Source organism: Bufo bufo, chromosome 4, assembly GCF_905171765.1.
Source record: "Bufo bufo chromosome 4, aBufBuf1.1, whole genome shotgun sequence".
In the NCBI taxonomy this organism is placed as follows: Eukaryota; Metazoa; Chordata; class Amphibia; order Anura; family Bufonidae; genus Bufo; species Bufo bufo.
In genome coordinates, this window is record NC_053392.1 from 396,334,153 (window position 1) to 396,356,587 (window position 22,435).

Consider the following 22,435-nt stretch of genomic DNA (forward strand, 5'->3'; position numbering starts at 1 on the left):
GGATCCGGCATTCATTTTTTTCAGTCTGCGCATGCGCAGACCGGAAGGACGGATCCGGCATTCCTGTATTCTGAATGCTGGATCCGGCACTAATACATTCCTATGGGAAAAAATGCTGTATCCGGCATTCAGGCAAGTCTTCAGGTTTTTTTGCTGGATATAAAACCGCAGCATGCTACGGTTTTCTCTTTTGCCTGATCAGTCAAAATGACTGAACTGAAGACAATCCTGATGCATCCTGAACGGATTAGGCCTCTTTCACACTTGCGTTGTTGGGATCCGGCGTGCACTTCCGTTGCCGGAGGTGCCCGCCGGATCCGTAACAACGCAAGTGTACTGAAAGCATTTGAAGACGGAACCGTCTTCCAAATGCTTTCAGTGTTACTATGGCACCCAGGACGCTATTAAAGTCCTGGTTGCCATAGTAGGAGCGGGGAGCAGGGGAGCAGTATACTTACAGTCCGTGCGGCTCCCGGGGCGCTCCAGAATGACGTCAGAGCGCCCCATGCGCATGGATGACGTGATCCATGTGATCACGTGATCCATGCGCTTGGGGCGCCCTGACGTCACTCTGAAGCGCCCCGGGAGCCGCACGGGCGGTAAGTACACTGCTCCCCTGCTCCCCGCTACACTTTACCATGGCTGCCAGGACTTTAGCGTCCCGGCAGCCATGGTAACCACTCTGAAAAAGCTAAATGTGGGCTCCGGCAATGCGCCGAAACGACGTTTAGCTTAAGGCCGGATCCGGATCAATGCCTTCCAATGGGCATTAATTCCGGATCCGGCCTTGCGGCAAGTGTTCCGGATTTTTGGCCGGAGCAAAAAGCGCAGCATGCTGCAGTATTTTCTCCGGCCAAAAAACGTTCCGTTCCGGAACTGAAGATATCCTGATGCATCCTGAACGGATTTCTCTCCATTCAGAATGCATTAGGATAATCCTGATCAGGATTCTTCCGGCATAGAGCCCCGACGACGGAACTCTATGCCGGAAGACAAGAACGCAGGTGTGAAAGAGCCCTTACTCTCCATTCAGAATGCATAGGGGTAAAACTGATCGGTTCTTTTCCGGTATAGAGCCCCTGTGACGGAACTCAGTGCCGGAAAAGAAAAACGCTAGTGTGAAAGTACCCTTAGTATGATTCTCTTAAGTGTCCCCCTCTCAGTAGGATGTCCTCTAAGTGTCTTCTCACAGCAGTGTGATCCCTTGGTGCTCCCACACAGTATGATGCTCCTTTAGGGCCCCTGACACGTTATGATGGCCCTGGATTTGGACAGTGGTCCCCCAGTTAAGTACCCCTGTTTTATGACATCAGTTTATTCATGATGTTAAAACGTCATCTACTGATGACACAGTATTAAAGCTGGAATATGAAATCCTTTTTAGAAGGGTATTTGGCTTGACCCTGGTCTTTCTGCAGTATGACATAGTTGACCATTCACTGGGATTAGAGCATCATTCTGTGCCCTCCTACCCTCCAGGTTAGGCTACTTTCACACTTGCGTTCGGAGCGGATCCGTCTGGTGTCTGCACAGACGGATCCGCTCCTATAATGCAAACGATGGTATCCGTTCAGAACGGATCCGTCTGCATTATATTTCAGAAAGAAATCTAAGTCTAAAAGTTAGTCAGACGTTTGAAATTGCACCATATTGTGTCAACTTCAAACGGATCCGTCCCCATTGACTTACATTGTAAGTCTGGACGGATCCGTTTGGCTCCACACGGTCAGGCGGACACCCGAACGCTGCAAGCTGCGTTCGGGTGTCCGCCTGCTGAGCGGAACGGAGGCCAAACGGTGCCAGACTGATGCATTCTGAGCGGATCCGCATCCACTCAGAATGCATTGGGGCAGTACGGATCCGTTCGGAGCCGCTTGTGAGACCCTTCAAACGGAGCTCACAAGCGGAACCCCGAACGCTAGTGTGAAAGTAGCCTTAGCTGTGTGGCACTACGGCATAGAGGAGAGAGCTCATCTGTCTTCACACTGTTGTGTCTGACATTTTTTCTAAATAAACGGTGACTGCAGCAATTATTCACAATGTTTGTGTCGTTATTACTGTAGCATATAATTATTTACTGCTATCAAGGCTGATTGGAATGTGTGCCAATGCCAAGGTGAAAGAATTATGCAATTGTTGCAGTTTAAGTTTGGAGAAGCCCTGCAAGGTCAAAATGTTCTTTCATTGCAAGTCACGCACGTAGTGTATTCCACTGGATTATAAAGAGGCATTTACTCTTAAAGGGGTTATCCAACAACTATAATGACCCTTGATTTAAGATGAGATTATTTCACAGGCCTTGGTGGGATTTGAACCCCAGACCTTCACTATAACAGGCAATAGACATACTATTAGTCTATATTAGTGCTCTGTTGTAAGGAGTCGATTGTAGTTATAAAGCTACAGTGTAAGGCCTCATGCACACGACAGTTGTTTTTCTCGGCCTCCGTTCCGTTTTTTTGGCGGATAGGATGGGGACCCATTCATTTCAATGGGTCAGCCAAAAAATGCTGATAGTTCATTCGTTTGTGTTCCGCGTCCGTTTTCCGTGTTTCCCTTCAGCAAAAAAAATAGTGCATGTCCTACTTTTTTCACATTTGCGGACAAGGATAGGCATTTATTACAAGGGATCTGTGGAAAAAAACGGATCCTCCAAAAAAAACGGATGCCGCATCCGTTTTTTTTTTTTGCGGACGCAAAAAACAACTGTCGTGTGCATGAGGCCTATTCAATATTGTGCGTGTGGAAACAAATCCAGTCTTTACAGCAGAGTGTTTCTATAGAGAAGTTGGTAAGCCTACTGTCTACTGTACAGAAGGTTTGGGGTTCAAATTCCACCTGGACCTGTACAATAATCTTTATAGTTAAAAGTTTTTATGGTAAAAGTTACAATTATCTGCAAAACCATTGCAGTTTTTGTAACATACTTAGTATAAAAAACAAATGCTTAGTACTTAGTATTAACAACACAAATAATAAGGCCTCTTTCACACTTGCGTTGTCCGGATCCGGCGTGTACTCCACTTGCCGGAATTACACGCCGGATCCGGAAAAACGCAAGTGTACTGAAAGCATTTGAAGACGGAACCGTCTTCCAAATGCGTTCAGTGTTACTATGACACCCAGGACGCTATTAAAGTCCTGGTTGCCATAGTAGGAGCGGGGAGCGGGGGAGCAGTATACTTACAGTCCGTGCGGCTCCCGGGGCGCTCCAGAATGACGTCAGAGCGCCCCATGCGCATGGATGACGTGATCCATGTGATCACATGATCCATGCGCTTGGGGCGCCCTGACGTCATTCTGGAGCGCCCGGGGAGCCGCACGGACGGTAAGTATGCTGCTCCCCGCTACACTTTACCATGGCTGCCAGGACTTTAGCGTCCCGGCAGCCATGGTAACCACTCTGAAAAAGCTAAATGTCGGCTCCGGCAATGCGCCGAAACGACGTTTAGCTTAAGGCCGGATCCGGATCAATGCCTTTCAATGGGCATTAATTCCGGATCCGGCCTTGCGGCAAGTGTTCCGGATTTTTGGCCGGAGCAAAAAACGTTCCATTCCGGAACTGAAGACATCCTGATGCATCCTGATGCATCCTGAACGGATTTCTCTCCATTCAGAATGCATTAGGATAAAACTGATCAGGATTCTTCCGGCATAGAGCCCCGACGACGGAACTCTATGCCGGAAGACAAGAACGCAAGTGTGAAAGAGCCCTAAGCTGTACAATATAGTGAACACATTATTTATGTTGATTTTTTTCCTTCATTCCAGTAATATATTATGTATTGTTATGTCTGGGAAGAAAATAGCAACAGGCAGGTCTGTAGTGTAATGGTGGCTCTTCTGTCTGCCCAACAGAAGGTCTGGGATTCAAATCTCAATAAAGATCTGTAAAATAATTTCTTTAATTAAAGGGCTACTTCTCCAACCCATATGCAGCACAGCTGCACTGAAGTGACTGTTAATGAGGCTGCACTACTGCCCTGATGGCGGCCCTGATACCCTTCAAAAGTTATTGTGTGAAAATAAAAATACATAAAGAAAATGTGATTTTCAAGTGAATAGGAGCTGAACTGCAGTACCTGAAAACAGCCACTAAACAGTTTATGAAGCTCTGTACATATAGGCCCGGTTTTATCATTCCTTCACTCCAGAATTCTGGCATCAAAAAGTCGCAAAATAGGGCTTTTGCGACTTTTTTGCACTCGCTTGTGCAAAATGTAAGCGCTTGCACAAAAAGTGCGACTTTTTACACTCACTTGCGCAACATTTTGCGACTTTTTGCATTTGTGTATGGGTGGGAAAGTGAGTGTGGCTAGCTATGTTAATGAGTTTTACTCCAGATGTATCATTGGACAAGCCACATTTCTCAAACAACATGAGACATTTGATAAATGTGGCACAAAGTACTGCAACACAGAACCTCTATGGCCTGATAGGTCCTCCTAGTGTTATTCCCGGAAAACCCAGTTAGACTCAATTAATTATGAAAAAAAACCACCCTTTTTAGCAGATTTTTCTGGGGACGTTTAAAAGACAGTAGTCTGGTCGTAATAGTCTACTTATTAGTGTATGTATAATTTGCATCCCTAGTAACAAGGCTGCTTCAGATTAGTCTGGTCATTATCACAAGGCCAAATTGGCATCGGAAGTGCACTACTCAAGCAGCACGTTTCTCTTTCTCCTACTGCCACATTAATCAGGCTGGTGGAGAACCTGTTTAACAGCCTTAAACCTGAAGGGCTCATTTTTACTGGTAATTTTTCTCTTCCAAGGGAAAATGCACTTTAACTCTTTCAGTATTGAAGAAACTGGCTGCTGCTTTAGGAACATGGGCAGATTTTCCTCATCAGCCAGCGACTGTGAGTGCCTTGTGGAGAGGAAAGCTGACTTGCCAGTAATCACTGCAGACGAGGCCTCCAGTGGAGGAAGTGGTTATTGTCTGAGAACTGAGCATCTGGTATGGTAGTGATAAGCTAAGAAGGTCATTCCCTTACAAAGTTCACTCATATGCTTTTCCACTGTGCACACCTGGACACGGCTGTGTGTACAGGGGGTTACATCACATAAGGCCAGACTTGTCCAACAATTACTGCTGGGGTTAATAGTACAGCCAGTGCAAGGTGACAAAAACTGTCTCTTTGGCGCCCTCATCTGGTACATGATGGAACTCACAGCTAAGTGAGTAATGTTTTTGTGACAGGCAGTCATGCTTTATTGTAGTTACAAATCTAACTAAATTGCTGTATTGCTGCTGATGTATTGGTAAATAGGGGTAAATACCGTGTTTGGTAATTCAGATGGGTAATTTTACATTTTATTTTTCTCTCTTTTTAGGCTTTCTCTTCATAAATCAAGCTCCGAAGAAAGCGCCGTAGGTCAGTATTACTAGTTTTAATCCTGTCACACAAGTCACAATAGTTTTTGAGAGTATAAAGAAATATAAAGTTGTAACCAGACACCATGAGCAGCTTATTGACCATATGAGCAAAAGGATCAGGCCCACACACACACACACACACACACACAGTCCTGCCCAAATCATCGGGTTTAGACAAGGTCTCTTTACTTGACATTGTTCTTTATACTATGAGCGTGTATGCCAGAAAAGTGCTAAATAGCACTCCATTGCTAGATGCCGTGTATATATATATATATATATTAGTGATGAGTGAAATGATTCTACAGAATCTAATATAGTAGTCTATGGATGACTGATGCCACTGTATGACATCCATTTTAATGGATATATCATGAGCTTAATAGCTTTCCATGACACATCCATTAAGTATATTATAGCCTGTTGATTACAAATGCATTAAATGCCTAAAATAGACTAGAGTGGAAGATATTTAATAATAAATGTGTCATAGAAAGCTATTGCGAAGATCATGACATAGCCAATAAATGGGAGCCCTTATAGCCTATGGGTTCCAGGTACCATTATTAGGCATCCATCTCAGCTTCCATTTAACATATTCGGCGGGATCTTTTCCTAACACTAAAAGAATCTGCTTAGTATCTGCACAGACAGATCCGCACCGATAATGCAAACACTTGTATCTGTTCAGAACGGATCCGTTTGCATTACCATGATAATGAAAACTGATCCGTTTTGACTTGCACTGAAAGTCAATGGGAGGCGGATCCGTTTTCAATTGCACCATATTGGGTCAGTGAAAACGGATCTGTCCCCATTGACTTACATTGTAAGTCAGGACGAATCCGTTTGGCTCCGCATCGTCAGACGGACATCAAAACGCTGTTTTGGTGTCCACCTCCAGAGCGAAATAGAGGCGGAACGGAGCCAAACTGATGCATTCTGGACGGATCCTTATCCATTCAGAATGCATTGGGGCTGAACTGATCCGTTTTGGGCCGCTTGTGAGAGCCCTGAAACTGATTTTACAAGCGGACCCAGAAACACCAGTGTGAAAGTTGCCTTAAGTGTTACTAAACTTTTTGTTTCTAAAGAGTTTTACCTGCACCTACTAGGGGATTTACATTTTCAAAGATGATGCGTGAAGGAATGCATAATTTCTACCAGAACTCCCAGCTGATGGTTATATAATGAAAACCATGATAGAATGGATTTAATGATTTTCCTCAATTACTTTTCTTTCATTTAGGTAAAGTTGATTGGAAGAAGAAAAATAAGTATTTTTGGCAAAATTTCTGGAAAAGTCAAAAAGGAATAATGAGACAAACATCAAAAGGTAATGAGTCGATTACAATACACATCATTTTATTTCTCAGTATTATTATTTTTATTTATTTTTATTAATTAAATTATTTATTTAATTTATTTTAATTATTTATTTTAATAGTATAAGCAGAGGGGTACTCCAAAAACCTTGCAGCAGTAGACAGTACTCCACCAGTTTAATCTGTTTTGGAGCTATTGAGGAGGTAACAAGCTCCTTAGCAAATATTGGAATGGGCTCGCCTCCATCAAGATATTAAAAGCTAATGTTTATTTTGATCCCCACTCACTTTCTATCATGAACAGAAAACTGCATCTGTCCCTTTCACTTTTTCACATTTTATGTTGCAGTCTTGTGCTAAAATAAAAATAAAATTCACTTCTGTGACGGGGACCCGATGGCAGGGAAGGCAGCCTGATGCCTTCCACAAGCATCGGGGCTGCCTTCCATGTAAGCCTGTGAGACCTCACAGCCTGTGAGACCTCACAGGCAGGAAGGCTGTAAGTGTATTACAGTGTGTAATACACTTGCAGCCAATGCATTACAATACAAAAAAACTGTGCCAAAACAGTCATTTTTGGTCACCTTCCCTCACATAAAGTGTAATACCAAGCGATCAAAAAGGTGTATTTAGCCCAAAATAGTACCAATCAAACAGTCATCTCATCCTGAAAAAATTAGACCCTACCTAAGGCTACTTTCACACTAGCGTCGGGGCTCCGCTTGTGAGCTCCGTTTGAAGGGTCTCACAAGCGGCCCCGAACGCATCCATCCAGCTACCAATGCATTCTGAGTGGATGTGGATCCGCTCAGAATGCATCAGTCTGGCAGCGTTCAGCCTCCGCTCCGCTCAGCAGGGCAGCGTTCGGGTGTCCGCCTGGCCGTGCGGAGGCAAACGGATCCGTCCAGACTTACAATGTAAGTCAATGGGGACAGATCCGTTTGAAGTTGACACAATATGGCTCAATTTTCAAACGGATCCGTCTGAACAACTTTCAGACCTAGAATTTTTTCTAAACTATAATGCAGACTGATCCGTTCAGAACGGATCCAAACGTCTGCATTATAGGAGAGAATCCGTCTGTGCAGACACCAGACGGATCCTCTCTGAACGCTAGTCTGAAAGTAGCCTAAGACAAATGGCAACACAAAAACAAGATTTCATTCTGTTCAAAAATACATTTACTGTGTAAAACTTAACAAAAATAGACATATTGTAAAAATATCACATTATATGCCCACATTGTATGCCAAAACAGCCTTTTTTTTTTCACCTTGCCTCACAAAAAGTGTAATACCAAGCGATCAAAAAGTCTTATGTACCCTAAAATGGTACCAATGAAAAGGTCACCTCATCCCACAAAAAATGAGCCCCCACATAAGAAAATCACTCAAACAATAAAAACCAATGGCGCCCATAAACCAATCCATCAAAATCTGCACAGCAAAAGACATATGGTGCTCCTTCCATTCTGAGTCCTGACATGTGCCCCCACAGCAATTTTCCACCACATATGGGGTGTTTCCGTATTCAGGAGAAAATGGGTAACAAATTATGGGGTGCTTTTTCTCCTGTTACCCCTTGTGAAAATTAAATATTTGAGGCTAAAGCAACATTTTATTGGAAGAAATTAAACTTTTCATTTTCACAGCCAAGTGTTTTCAAATTCTAAAAGTAAAACGCTTAAGGGGTCAAAGTGCTCAGTACCCCCCTTAATATATTCTTTGAAGGGTGTAGTTTCCAAAATGGGGTCACTTTTTGAGGGTTTCAACTGTAGGGGTACATCAGGGTCTCTTCAAATACAAAATGGTGCCCAAAAACTATTCTAGCAAAATCTGCCTCCAAAAGCCATATGGCGCTCCTTTCCTTCTGACCACTGCCACGTGCCCATAGAGCAGTTTACCACCACATATGGAGTATTTCTGTAAACTGCAGAATCAGAGTAATGCATATTGAGGTTTATTTTGCTGTTAACCCTTGCTGTGTTGCAAGAAAAAATTGATTAACATGAAAAATCTGCATAAAAAATGTAATTTTGAAATTTCGCCTCCATTTTCCTTTAATTCTTGTGGAGCACCTAAAGGGTTAACAAAGTTTGTAACGTCAGTTTTGAATAATTTGAGGGGTATAGTTTCTAAAATGGGGTCATTTATAGGTGGTTTCCATTAAGTAAGTTCCTCTAAATCACTTTATAACTGAATTGGCGCTTAAAAAAATGGTTTCGGAAATTTTGTTTAAATTTGAAAAATGGCTTCTAAGCCTTCTAACGTCCTAAAAAATAAAATGACAATTACAAAATGATGCCAACATAAAGCAGACATATGGTGAATCATGACTGATAACTATTTTATGAGGCATTATTATCTGTCTTAAAAATTTTTTTGAAAATTGTGAATGTTTGGTAAATTTGGGATTATTTTTATAAATAAAGGAAAAATATATTGACTCAAATTTAGCACTGTCGTGAAGAACAACGTATCACGAGAAAACAAACTCAGAATGGCTTGGATAAGTAAAAGTGTTCCAAAGTTATTACCACATAAAGTGACACATGTCGGATTTTCAAAAAATTGCCTGGTCAGGAAGATGAAAACTGGCCCGGGGTTCAAAGGGTTAATTTATTGAAAAGGACAAATTTTTGCATTGACATAAGTATTCAGACCTTATACTCAGTACTTAGTTGGAGCAACTTTGGCAACGATTACAGTCTTCTTGGGTATGATGCCACAATATTTGTACACCTAGATTTGGGGATTTTCTGCCATTAGAGGATGGTGGTAACCCGTATCTCATGAATACATAGGACTTTTGCCTCACAGCACTGACACTGCGCTATTAAACTGTGAGTATAGGTACAAAAAACATGTTGATTGCAGAAAAAAGCACAGGGATGCAGTCTGGGTGTCTGTATGTTGACAGGTTCCCTTTAAGGTTCTCAATTATTCAGCCAGATATGGCTGTTTGTTTGTGAATAACATTAGTGTACTATCCATCTAGTAGGTAGGGATTCTCTCGCACTAAAGGAATGGAAATAAGAACATGGCACCACTGATCCACTGGGGTCATTGCTCTTATAAGAAAACCTTTTCCAATTTGTTGAGATAGACAGGCCCAAGCAGTTATGCCCACTGGATCTGACTCCCCAAAACCTATTACTTGTCAGATCAAGTCAATGGGGACGGATCCGTTTGACGTTGACACAATATGGTGCAATTGCAAACGGATCCGTCCCCCATTGACTTTCAATGTAAAGTCAGGGGTTAATATACCATAGGATCAGAGTTTTCTCCAATCCGATGTTATATTTTAACTTGAAGCGTCCCCATCACCATGGGAACGCCTCTATGTTAGAATATACCATTGGATTTGAGTTAGATCGTGAAACTCATATCCGACAGTATATTCTAACACAGAGGCGTTCCCATGGTGATGGGGACGCTTCAAGTTAGAATATCCTACGAACTGTGTACATGACTGCCCCCTGCTGCCTGGCAGCACCTGATCTCTTACAGGGGGCTGTGATCAGCACAATTAACCCCTCAGGTGCCGCACCTGAAGGCGTTAATTGTGCTTATCATAGCCCCCTGTAAGAGATCAGGGGCTGCCAGGCAGCAGGGGCCAGACCCCCCTCCCTCCCCAGTTTGAATATCATTGGTGGCCAGTGTGCGGCCCCCCCTCCCTCCCTCTATTGTATTATCATTGGTGGCCAGTGTGTGCCCCCCCTCTATTGTATTAATATCATTGGTGGCCAGTGTGCGGCCTCCCCTCCCCCCCCCCCCCCCCGATCATTGGTGGCAGCGGAGAGTTCCGATCGGAGTCCCAGTTTAATCGCTGGGGCTCCGATCGGTAACCATGACAACCAGGATGCTACTGCAGTCCTGGTTGCCATGGTTACTTAGCAATATTAGAAGCATCATACTTACCTGCTGCGCTGTCTGTGACCGGCCGGGAGCTCCTCCTACTGGTAAGTGACAGGTCTGTGCGGCGCATTGCTTAATGATCTGTCACTTACCAGTAGGAGGACCTCCCGGCCGGTCACAGACAGCGCAGCAGGTAAGTATGATGCTTCTAATATTGCTAAGTAACCATGGCAACCAGGACTGCAGTAGCGTCTTGGTTGCCATGGTTACCGATCCGAGTCCCAGCGATTAAACTGGGACTCCGATCGGAACTCTCCGCTGCCACCAATGATCGGGGGGAGAGAGGGGAGGCCGCACACTGGCCACCAATGAAATTAATACAATAGAGGCCGGGGGGGGGGGGGCGCACTGGCCACCAATGAAATTAAAACTGGGGAGGGAGGGGGGTCTGGCCCCTCCTGCCTGGCAGCCCCTGATCTCTTATAGGGGGCTATGATATGCACAATTAACCCCTCAGGTGCAGCACCTGAGGGGTTAATTGTGCGGATCACAGCCCCCTGTAAGAGATCGGGTGCTGCCAGGCAGCAGGGGGCAGTCATGTACACAGTTCGTAGTATATTCTAACTAGAAGCGTCCCCATCACTATGGGAAAGCCTCTGTGTTAGAATATACTGTCGGTTCTGAGTTTTCACAAAGTGAAAACTCAGCTCTGAAAAAGCTTTTATGCAGACGGATCTTCGGATCTGTCTGTATGAAAGTAACCTACGGCCACGGACGCGGATGCCAATCTTGTGTGCATCCGTGTTCTTTCACGGACCCATTGACTTGAATGGGTCCGTGAACCGTTGTCCGTCAAAAAAATAGGACAATAGGACAGGTCATATTTTTTTGACGGACAGGAAACACGGATCACGGATGCGGCTGCAAAACGGTGCATTTTCCGAATTTTCCACGGACCCATTGAAAGTCAATGGGTCCGCGAAACAAAAAGGAAAATGGCACAACGGCCACAGGTGCACACAACGGTCGTGTGCAGGAGGCCTAATGCAGAGAACATCACAGGAGCCATGTGCTGATCTGAGGATCACCATATATGAAGCAATTGTATGGGGCTGGTCACGTCATTATGGGGAGGGTTTGTTTGTGGCATTTCTTGCATGTGGGGTTATGCTGACAACTTTGCTAATACATTTCTAGAAGACGTAGCAGATGGAGAGCAATGAAACAATGCAGGCTTTATTCTCTACAGTGTCCCAGCAGGTCCCTGGCATCTACACAATGAAATAACGTCCTGTTAGAGCTGCTTCTACTTTCTCTAGTGTGAGGACAGTTTTATCCTTGTCTCCTCTAGCAGCACTTACTTTACTTTCAGCAAAAATGCATAATTCTATATGATCCTATATAAGATTGTCGTGAGACATTTCCTTCTGCAAATCAAGGCTGCATTGTTTGACTTAATATCTCCTCCAGCAGAGGGAAGCAGCGCTCAGAAAAATCATTGAGGCTATGAGAGCCAAAGCAATGCCTGCACTGGGTACAGGGTGGAAAAGAGCTGTGTGAAGACAGAAATGGTTAGCGTTCCCCTTACCGAACCTTAGAATGAGGAGGTGCAGTGCTAGTTAAGTGCTCCGGCTCCTTTCTGGAGGTTCTCTACACAGCAATACTGCAGGCCACCAGGGATCTACAGCTGATCCCCATTCACTATGGAGCTGTGTCTGTGTGGTCAGGATCGTGCAGAGATCCTGAAGGTCAGATCACCACCTTTCAGAATGGTATTATGTTTTTGTATTTTTTTCATTATCACACAGCAGTATTTCAGATATTTTTGATTAGCTTTAAGTTCTGAGTGTTTCCTATATATAAAGGTGGATATTAACCTTTAAGAGGACGTTTATTTGGGTAGATAATATAAAAGTTGCAGCAGTTGTACAGATGGATTGCTGGGAAAGAAGTGGATTTGGGGATTTAGATGAGGGATTTAAAAAAGCACAAACAAAACAATGGTTGACATACTCTATTTAATAGGCGGAAGTTTAGTTGAGCTGTTTTGTAACCGCTGTACACAGTTTATTTACATGCTACGTCTTCCAAACACGCGGGATTCTGGAATTAATACATTCTCTGGTTTTTCATCTAGGGGAGGATGTTGGTTATGTGGCCAGTGAGATCACAATGAGTGATGAAGAGCGGATTCAGCTTATGATGATGGTGAAGGAAAAAATGATCACCATTGAGGAAGCGCTTGCAAGGGTAGGATTTCAAGACCTCATCTATTAACTAAGTGCTCTCAACATTTGTCTTCACGATGCACTTTGATCCTTTTCTATGGATGCAATAGAATTATTAATTTAGTACATTAATTAGAATACTTTAAGTAACATGTTAGAAGATAGTCTGATTATGTTAAAGGGGTTGTCCAGGGGGCAACATTTATTGGGAAAGGCTTCAGAGTGGCATAAAAATATAAATGCCATACCCACTGTGCATGGATCCCCTGCTGCTCCTGTTCTGATGCTTACTGGGTCCCTGCTGGTTGCTTCTTCCTGGTCCAGTCTCGACATTCAGGAAGTGTCTGGAGATGCCTGCTCAGCCAATCACTGGCTCAGAGTGTCACTACTGTTGGCAGTCCAAGAATGTCCTGCTGGTCTAGATAGGACCAGGAAGCAAAACCATTTAGGACCCAGTAAACATTGGAATGATAGCAGGCATGCATCAGTGAAGGTGGGTATGGCTTCTGCCATTTTCTTTATCCCACTCTGAGGGCTTTAGCCAATATTTTACTACCAGACAGGCCATACCTTTAAGGTTTCTTACACTGACACTATTAAACCCATGTATTATAACCTCATGTCTATTCTTTAGGCTCTGTTTGCACTTGCGATGTGGTTCCATTCATAATGCAAAATATGGCACATAGCTGGATTGGTCACACAGATGCTCAACAGATCCCACTGATTTATATGGTCTGTTGTGTTTTTTTTCATGGTGCCTATAATTCTGTACCCTTCGGGAATCTGCAACAAGTCTCCGAGGCAGATGTAACCAGGGCCAATAAATGACCAGTGAGATTCGTATGACTAGATCATCACTGCCTAAAGACATCAGGGCTGATGTATGAAGTCTAGTGCAGACAAGAACTGAAGCTGTATCCCTTACAACCAGTTTCATTTTTAAGACCTACTTTAAAAAAAAAAAGCTGAAACATTGGAAATTAGGTGAAAATCTTCCATTGTAATAATCCTCTAGGTGCCATTTTCACCAGGTGACACCACTGCATTTTCACACTCTTCGAGAAAGCAAACTGCTGGCCACCACTTCATGACACACCTGATCCATTCAACAGACCGTCGCTTTTTGCCACCACTAGACTAGTGGTCTCTAACCTGTGGCTTCATGGCTGTTGACTAAGGCTACTTTCACACTTGCGTTTTGTGCGGATCCGTCATGGACAGATCCGTTCCAATAATACCACCATCTACAACCGTTCAGAACGGATCCGTTTGTATTATCTTTAACATAGTCATGACTGATCCGTTTTCTATTGTGCCAGATTGTGTCATAGAAAATGAATCTGTCCCCATTGACTTACATTGTGTGTCAGGACGGATCCGCTTGGCTCAGTTTCATCAGACGGACACCAAAACGCTGCAAGCAGCATTTTGGTGTCCGCCTCCAAAGCGGAATGGAGACGGAACGGAGGCAAACTGATGCATTCTGAGCGGATCCTTTTCCATTCAGAATGCATTAGAATGCAAACTAATCCGTTTTGGCCCCCTTGCGAGAGGCCTGAACGGATCTCACAAATGGTAAGCCAAAATGCCAGTGTGAAAGTAGACTCACTGCAACTCTCAACATACTCTGGCAGTCACTGATTTCTTATTACAGGCCTCCCCAATATTGCCAGGGAAGGAGTAGATGGGAATATGCTGGCGGCATTTAGTTACTAGAGCAATCCTATAGGACATTATTTTCATATTGGCTGTCCAACCAGAGACCCTTTAAAAGAGTAACCACACTTCCCAAAACCTAGTGAGATACCTAATGTTTTGATTGGTGGAGGTCTGAGCACTGAGACCCCTGCCAATCACTTCAATAAGGAGTTAGAAGCTGAGCTGATCGCTTACTGACTCTCTTCATTGCTGAAGACGGAACCAAAGATGGTCTGAGGTTTATGAGGCCATCTTCATTTCTGTCAGCAGCGAGGAGATACAGCGCTCAGCTCAGCAATTCTAACTCCTGGTGTTGGTGAACGGTGAGGGTCTCGGCACTCTGTCCTCGCCGATGAAAACATTTCTAATGTCACCGTGCCATCAAAAGTTTTCTTTGTGGATAAGTGTTCAGAAATCATATCCTTTAATGTAACTTTTTCCTTTATATTTATGACTTTCTTTTCTGTTTTTTATGTGTATCTTTGTGATAACTGACTAGTTAAAAGCAGTATAATGCTCAAAAGAAAGTAGCTAATTTGACTAAATTGTCTTTTTGTGAATTTTTTTTATTTATTTTTTACATATTTTTGTATTTCATTATTACATTTACTCAGTGACTCCAGTGATCCCGCATGTAAAAGCTCTACGTCTCATAACATTATATATTCTCTTTATTCCAATACTGTTTGGATACTTGCCAGCATGCCCTGCTTCCCGCTTCTTAACCTCACTTCTGACAGTTTCAGAGATACAGAGATAGAAATGTCGTGCTGCTGCAGCTATTACATTGTCCTCTGTCATTGTCTCCCTTTTCAGCTGAAGGAGTATGAGTCGCAGAATAAGACACAAGGCTCCCAAGAATCAGCAGATTGGGCTGATGGGTCATATCCACCCTGTGATGAGTCTTCCAATTGTAATGTGAGTGTATTGCTGTGTATGCAATCATAGCTGACATCTCTCTAATATGATGTGAATAAGCACACCACAGTTCAGTGTCATGCCACTGAGGATATTTAGTTACCGATAATGAGTTTCTTGAGTTTTTTATCTGCTGTTACATTTTTCAAAGAAACCAATTGGAATATAAACACAGATTTTTAACCCAGACATGTATTCTCATTTTCATATAACCTGTAGAGCACTAAAGGGTTTTCTCTGGCACAGGATATGCTTGAATTCGTTAAATAAAATGGGGTGACACCTCTTGGCCCCCCACCTATTGGAAGAATGGGAGTCTCATGACCTCTGTCCTGCATGCCAGGGCAGCCTTATCTAGGCAGAGACTAAATGAACATGTAGAGGTTAGATATTTGTACGTGGTGAATGGGGTTGTGCCACCATTGCAGTTATAACTTAAAGGGGTTATCCAACTCTTAAGAGAGTGTCCCAGACCTGCGCAGGTGATGCTCATCTGATCCCTGCTGCTGGATCCAGGCTGTCGGTCTCTTGGTCTGGCAGTTCCGCTCCCTCATGCTGCGAGGACAGCATCCGTCAACGGGGGCACGTGTGGCTGCTGCAGGTAATCACAGGCTGCAGAGGTGACCCGCTTCCTCATCCGAAAGCCCAGATCCAGCGGCAGGGATCATGTGACACTGGGTCGGACAGTTCTGAGCAACTTGGTTAGATTTTTCCATTAACACTTCTTAAAAATGGTAGAGAATTTACCAAGCGTGCTTGGCCACCAGAACAGAGTTGCATAGATGGACGGACACAGCAGGCAGCACTAGAAACACCAGGGGGTGCCATTCTGAGCATCACAGGTAGATATCTTTGCAACAAGGCATTAAGCCTGGTGACATCACCGACACAAATGGGCGGTGTATCGTGCTGTTCTGGACAGTTTTAGAGGCGCATAATAGTGATACCCACCTCTAAAACCGCCCAGAACAATGCTATACACCGCCTATTTGTGCCGGTGAACTCACTGGACTCCCTGCTTAGCGGAAGTCTTCGCCTAGCATACTGATGTGAAGCCCGGTATGTTAACAGCCGACAACAAGCAGACCTTGCCCTGTGCGATGTAGCGCAAGGCAAGGAGATCATCGGAGCAAGGAAATGCTCTGATGCTCCACTTGTACATGCTAAAGGAGTGAAGGGGAGCTTAAGAAGCATAAACAGCTAATGTTATACAATCAAAGCTGCCCTCAGCTCCATGTCAGCCCTTTATTTCCCTAGGAAGTTTTATGTCTGTATATATATTTGGAAAAGGGAAATTTGGGGGTTAAGGATAAACGTTAGGGTGTTTCATTTTTCCAAATATGTGATTTTCATATGACTTTGCTTACTCCCCAAGTCTCAGTGATGTAAAAGATATATATATATATGCCAAATTTCAAGAAGATTGGATAATATTTAGGGGTTGCACACATTGATCTGTTCTATTACTACTCTCACTCCTGTACCTAGGAGGTTCGTCAAAAACAACTTCATTTTCAGGATCCCAGGGGCTCTGCATCAAGCAAGGTGGATGGCAAAGGCAATATATGCAACTTAAAATTGTCCTCTTCACTAAACAGTTGAATATTCCTCAACGAGAATTGAATGGAATAAAACGGGTTGCACATTTTGTCAGCCTCATATATGTTCGCTTTTTGTACGAGGCAATTGTAAGTCGATGGGCTCCAAAGAATGATTTGGATATGCTACAGCTTCTGAGCACTTACCCAGATGCAGACGTCAAAAAAAGTGCTCTCACAGTTGCTAAGAGACACCTTTGCTATCTGTCAGAAACAAACGTAGGATTGGCTTTTTGGGACAAACGTATTACTCAGGCTGTTAAGGAAAATATGACAAAAAATTTAGAAACCAAACCTGCAAAGAAAAAGGAAATGAAACGATTAGAGGCTAAAAACCTAGTTTTTGAAGGAAAAGACCTGAGCCATTTCGTTACTAATAAAACAAAGATGTTCTTTGAATTGTTTTGGATCCCTGACGTTACAGAATACTGAAGTTATTCTCTAAGAAGCCATGTGAAAGCACTTAAGGTGGTCAATGATACGGCAGAAAGAGGAATTGCTCTGATAAAAAAGTTTAACGAATCGGTCAGGGACGAACAACAAAACAATTCTTGTTGAGGGTAGTCGAGCATCACAGAAAAGTCGTCACCAAGCTAACAAAAGAAGGGATTGCATCATTCAAAGTTGATTAATATAATACATGTTTTGCCTATCATACTACCTATTAATCTTAGTGTCTAGTTTTAATATTATTTTAAGTTTGTGATTTCTAGTTTTCCCAATAAAAGTAATTAACATTGAAAAATCTTATTTTTTGCCTACTTTTACAAAACTCTAAATATTATCCAATCTTCTTGAAATTTGGCATATACAGGGAGTGCAGAATTATTAGGCAAGTTGTATTTTTGAGGATTAATTTTATTATTGAACAACAACCATGTTCTCAATGAACCCAAAAAACTCATTAATATCAAAGCTGAATATTTTTGGAAGTAGTTTTTAGTTTGTTTTTAGTTTTAGCTATTTTAGGGGGATATCTGTGTGTGCAGGTGACTATTACTGTGCATAATTATTAGGCAACTTAACAAAAAACCAATATATACCCATTTCAATTATTTATTTTTACCAGTGAAACCAATATAACATCTCAACATTCACAAATATACATTTCTGACATTCAAAAACAAAACAAAAACAAATCAGTGACCAATATAGCCACCTTTCTTTGCAAGGACACTCAAAAGCCTGCCATCCATGGATTCTGTCAATGTTTTGATCTGTTCACCATCAACATTGCGTGCAGCAGCAACCACAGCCTCCCAGACACTGTTCAGAGAGGTGTACTGTTTTCCCTCCTTGTAAATCTCACATTTGATGATGGACCACAGGTTCTCAATGGGGTTCAGATCAGGTGAACAAGGAGGCCATGTCATTAGATTTTCTTATTTTATACCCTTTCTTGCCAGCCACGCTGTGGAGTACTTGGACGCGTGTGATGGAGCATTGTCCTGCATGAAAATCATGTTTTTCTTGAAGGATGCAGACTTCTTCCTGTACCACTGCTTGAAGAAGGTGTCTTCCAGAAACTGGCAGTAGGACTGGGAGTTGAGCTTGACTCCATCCTCAACCCGAAAAGGCCCCACAAGCTCATCTTTGATGATACCAGCCCAAACCAGTACTCCACCTCCACCTTGCTGGCGTCTGAGTCGGACTGGAGCTCTCTGCCCTTTACCAATCCAGCCACGGGCCCATCCATCTGGCCCATCAAGACTCACTCTCATTTCATCAGTCCATAAAACCTTAGAAAAATCAGTCTTGTGATATTTCTTGGCCCAGTCTTGACGTTTCAGCTTGTGTGTCTTGTTCAGTGGTGGTCGTCTTTCAGCCTTTCTTACCTTGGCCATGTCTCTGAGTATTGCACACCTTGTGCTTTTGGGCACTCCAGTGATGTTGCAGCTCTGAAATATGGCCAAACTGGTGGCAAGTGGCATCTTGGCAGCTGCACGCTTGAATTTTCTCAGTTCATGGGCAATTATTTTGCGCCTTGGTTTTTCCACACGCTTCTTGCGACCCTGTTGACTATTTTGAATGAAACGCTTGATTGTTCGATGATCACGCTTCAGAAGCTTTGCAATTTTAAGAGTGCTGCATCCCTCTGCAAGATATCTCACTATTTTTGACTTTTCTGAGCCTGTCAAGTCCTTCTTTTGACCCATTTTGCCAAAGGAAAGGAAGTTGCCTAATAATTATGCACACCTAATATAGGGTGTTGATGTCATTAGACCACACCCCTTCTCATTACAGAGATGCACATCACCTAATATGCTTAATTGGTAGTAGGCTTTCGAGCCTATACAGCTTGGAGTAAGACAACATGCATAAAGAAGATGATGTGGTCAAAATACTCATTTGCCTAATAATTCTGCACGCAGTGTATACCTTTTACATCACTGAGGCTCGGGGCGTAAGCAAAGTCAGCAAAAATTTTACATTTTATTTTTTTCCATTACAAAATGAAACACCCTAATAAACGTATTTCCTATACTTCACAAAGGTAGATTCACAATTGGCAGATTTGTTGCAGCAATTTCTGTGCCTAAAAATCATATCCATTCATCTGAACGTGGTTGTTTCTGCAGCCCAAGAATAGGAAATTACTGTAAGCTATAGACATGGGCTAAAAGGGTTTAGTCCTGAGACCCCTATCCCGATATTCCAGTGGCTCAGAGGTCACATGCCGTTTTTGCACATGTGACTACCGAGGCCGGTGATTGGGTGCAGCAGTCACAGGAATGGCAGCGGACCATCATCACTTTAGTTCCACCGAGGATCAGAAACTTTGGGGACAGAAACTGCAGTCAGCACTGGAACAGCAGGGTTTTCAAAAGGTGTTATTTTTATTAGGCTACTTTCACACTAGCCTTCGGGGCTCCGCTTGTGAGCTCCGATTGAAGGGGCTCACAAGCGGCCCCGAACGCATCCGTACTGCCCTAATGCATTCAGAGTGGATGCGGATCCGCTCAGAATGCATCAGTCTGGCAGCGTTCAGCCTCCGCTCCGCTCAGCAAGCGGACACCTGAACACTGCTTGCAGTGTTCGGCTGTCCGCCTGGCCGTGCGGAGGCAAACGGATCCGTCCAGACTTACACTGTAAGTCAATGGGGATGGATCCGTTTGAAGTTGACACTATATGGCTCAATTTTCAAACGGATCCGTCCCCCATTGACTTTCAATGTAAAGTCTGGACGGATCCGTCTAAAGCAGGGGTGCACAACGTTTCCTGGTTCGGGGCCACATTGCCAGACTGAACCAATGACGAGGGCCGAAATAAAAATTTAAAGGTGTATTAACAACTGAAATATTGTACTTATAGCATATTGAACACACATTATATACCATTAATGTCTAGTTACACTTCCAGGACTCCATCTAATGGGAGATATACATGAAAAATACATGTGAGCAGCCACAAGACATAGGCATACATGTCTGTTACCAGATGGTTGGGGGCCGCACAGAATGGTATCAAGGGCCGCATGTGGCCCCCGGGCCACAGGTTGTGCACCCCTGGTCTAAAGCTATTTTCACACTTAGAATTTTTTCTACAATATAATGCAGACGGATCCGTTCTGAACAAATCCAAAGTCTGCATTATATGAGCGGATCCGTCTGGGCAGACACCAGACGGATCCGCTCTGAACGCTAGTGTGAAAGTAGCCTAAGATATCCCTCATGATTCATTTATATTTTACACATTTCGGTTGGACAACCCCTTTAAGAAATTCAGTAATATCTTTGGGAACATGCCTGTAAAGGTGGAGCTTTTCTTTCAGTTATCAAGGATACGTGGGAAAACTCCTGATTTCTATTAGGACATTCTTTTCAATGAGATGCAGTTTTTGTGAAAAAAAGTGAAGTGAAGTGCACACACAACACACATGCTGCATGGCTTATGAGATGCACAGCGCTTTTTACTATACTTTCGAAATGTGGCTGTGTGTTTTTATTTAACCCAATGTGATATACTAACCTATCTCTAACATCAGCCTTGTCCTTAGCTGTTCTCTACTTCTTATTACGTTAGTCCCTCCTGAAAATCATTAGTTTTTACATCTGTAATTTAGTAGTTTCCACTATAGTCCACGTTTTTTTTACTATATAATAATAATTAATATAGTGTTTGTCTACATTAGTGAAGGGACGCTATGAATAAAACTAACCTTTATTGAAATATACCTTAACCCCTTAAAGACTTAGGACGTACCGGTACGCCCTATTTCCCGAATCCTTAAAGACTCAGGGCATACCGGTACGTCCTAAGTTTAAATCGCGATTGCGGCGCCGCAGGGGTTAATCCGAACAGGATGCCGGCTGAAATCATTCAGCCGGCATCCTGTCACAACGCCAAACTGCAGGTCAATTCAGACCTGCGGTTTGCTGCGCTTTCTGCAGTTTCTGATCCCTGAGTCTTTAACATGCCCAAAATATAGATTTTCACCCCCCCCCTAGAAACTCCATAAAAGTGACCCCATCTAAGAAACTACACCCCTCAAGGTATTCAAAACTGATTTTACAAACTTTGTTAACCCTTTAGGTGTTGCACAAGATTTAATGGAAAATAGAGATACAATTTCTAAATTTCACTTGTTTGGCTGTTAACCCTTGCTTTGTTACTGGAAAAAATGGATTAAAATGGAAAATTTGCCAGAAATTCTAACACCATTTGCCATTAACTCTTGTGGAACACCTAAAGGGTTAAAAAAGTTTGTAAAATCAGTTTTGAATACCTTGAGGGGTGTAGTTTATAGAATGGGGTCATTTTTGGGTGGTTTCTATTATGTAAGCCTCACAAAGTGACTTCAGACCTGAAGTGGTCCCTAAAAATTGGGTTTTTGAAAATTTCAGAAAAATTTCAAGATTTGCTTCTAAACTTCAAAGCCTTGTAACATCCCCAAAAAATAAAATATCATTCCCAAAATAATCCAAACATGAAGTAGACATATGGGGAATGTAAAGTAATAACTATTTTTGGAGGTATTACTATGTATTATAGAAGTAGAGAAATTGAAACTTGGAAATTTGCAATTTTTTACAAATTTTTGGTAAATTTTGTATTTTTTTTATAAATTAAAATGAATTTTTTTTACTTCATTTTACCAGTGTCATGAAGTACAATATGTGACAAAAAAACTATCTCAGAATGGCCTGGATAAGTCAAAGCGTTTTAAAGTTATCAGCACTTAAAGTGACACTGGTCAGATTTGCAATAAAATGGGCAAGTCCTTAAGGTGAAATAGGGCTGAGTCCTTAAGGGGTTAAAAACAAAAGGAAGACAAAGAAAAAGGAACCCCCCCCCCCCCCCAAAAAAAAAAAAATACACCCTCCTGTTAGTGCACCTGATGAGCCATTATCGGCAAAACGCGTCGAGCAGAGCAACTTGAGCAGTCAGGGGGGCCATATGTGTACAAATAGTTAGGTTAACAAGT

At 42.9% G+C, this 22,435-nt stretch overlaps 1 protein-coding gene across 5 annotated transcripts in view; it reads left to right on the forward strand.

The window, feature by feature from the left end:
* Positions 1-22,435, forward strand: part of SASH1 (SAM and SH3 domain containing 1) — a 377,873-nt gene that overhangs the window by 264,736 nt on the left and 90,702 nt on the right. For 4 of the 5 annotated variants that reach the window (XM_040429262.1, XM_040429260.1, XM_040429259.1 and 1 more), the window contains exons 5-8: positions 5,338-5,378; positions 6,630-6,716; positions 12,703-12,815; positions 15,311-15,412. In XM_040429262.1, the coding sequence (XP_040285196.1) occupies positions 5,338-5,378; positions 6,630-6,716; positions 12,703-12,815; positions 15,311-15,412 (343 nt within the window). The remainder of the gene's footprint in view (positions 1-5,337; positions 5,379-6,629; positions 6,717-12,702; positions 12,816-15,310; positions 15,413-22,435) is intronic. The other variant, XM_040429261.1, reaches the window with a different exon arrangement.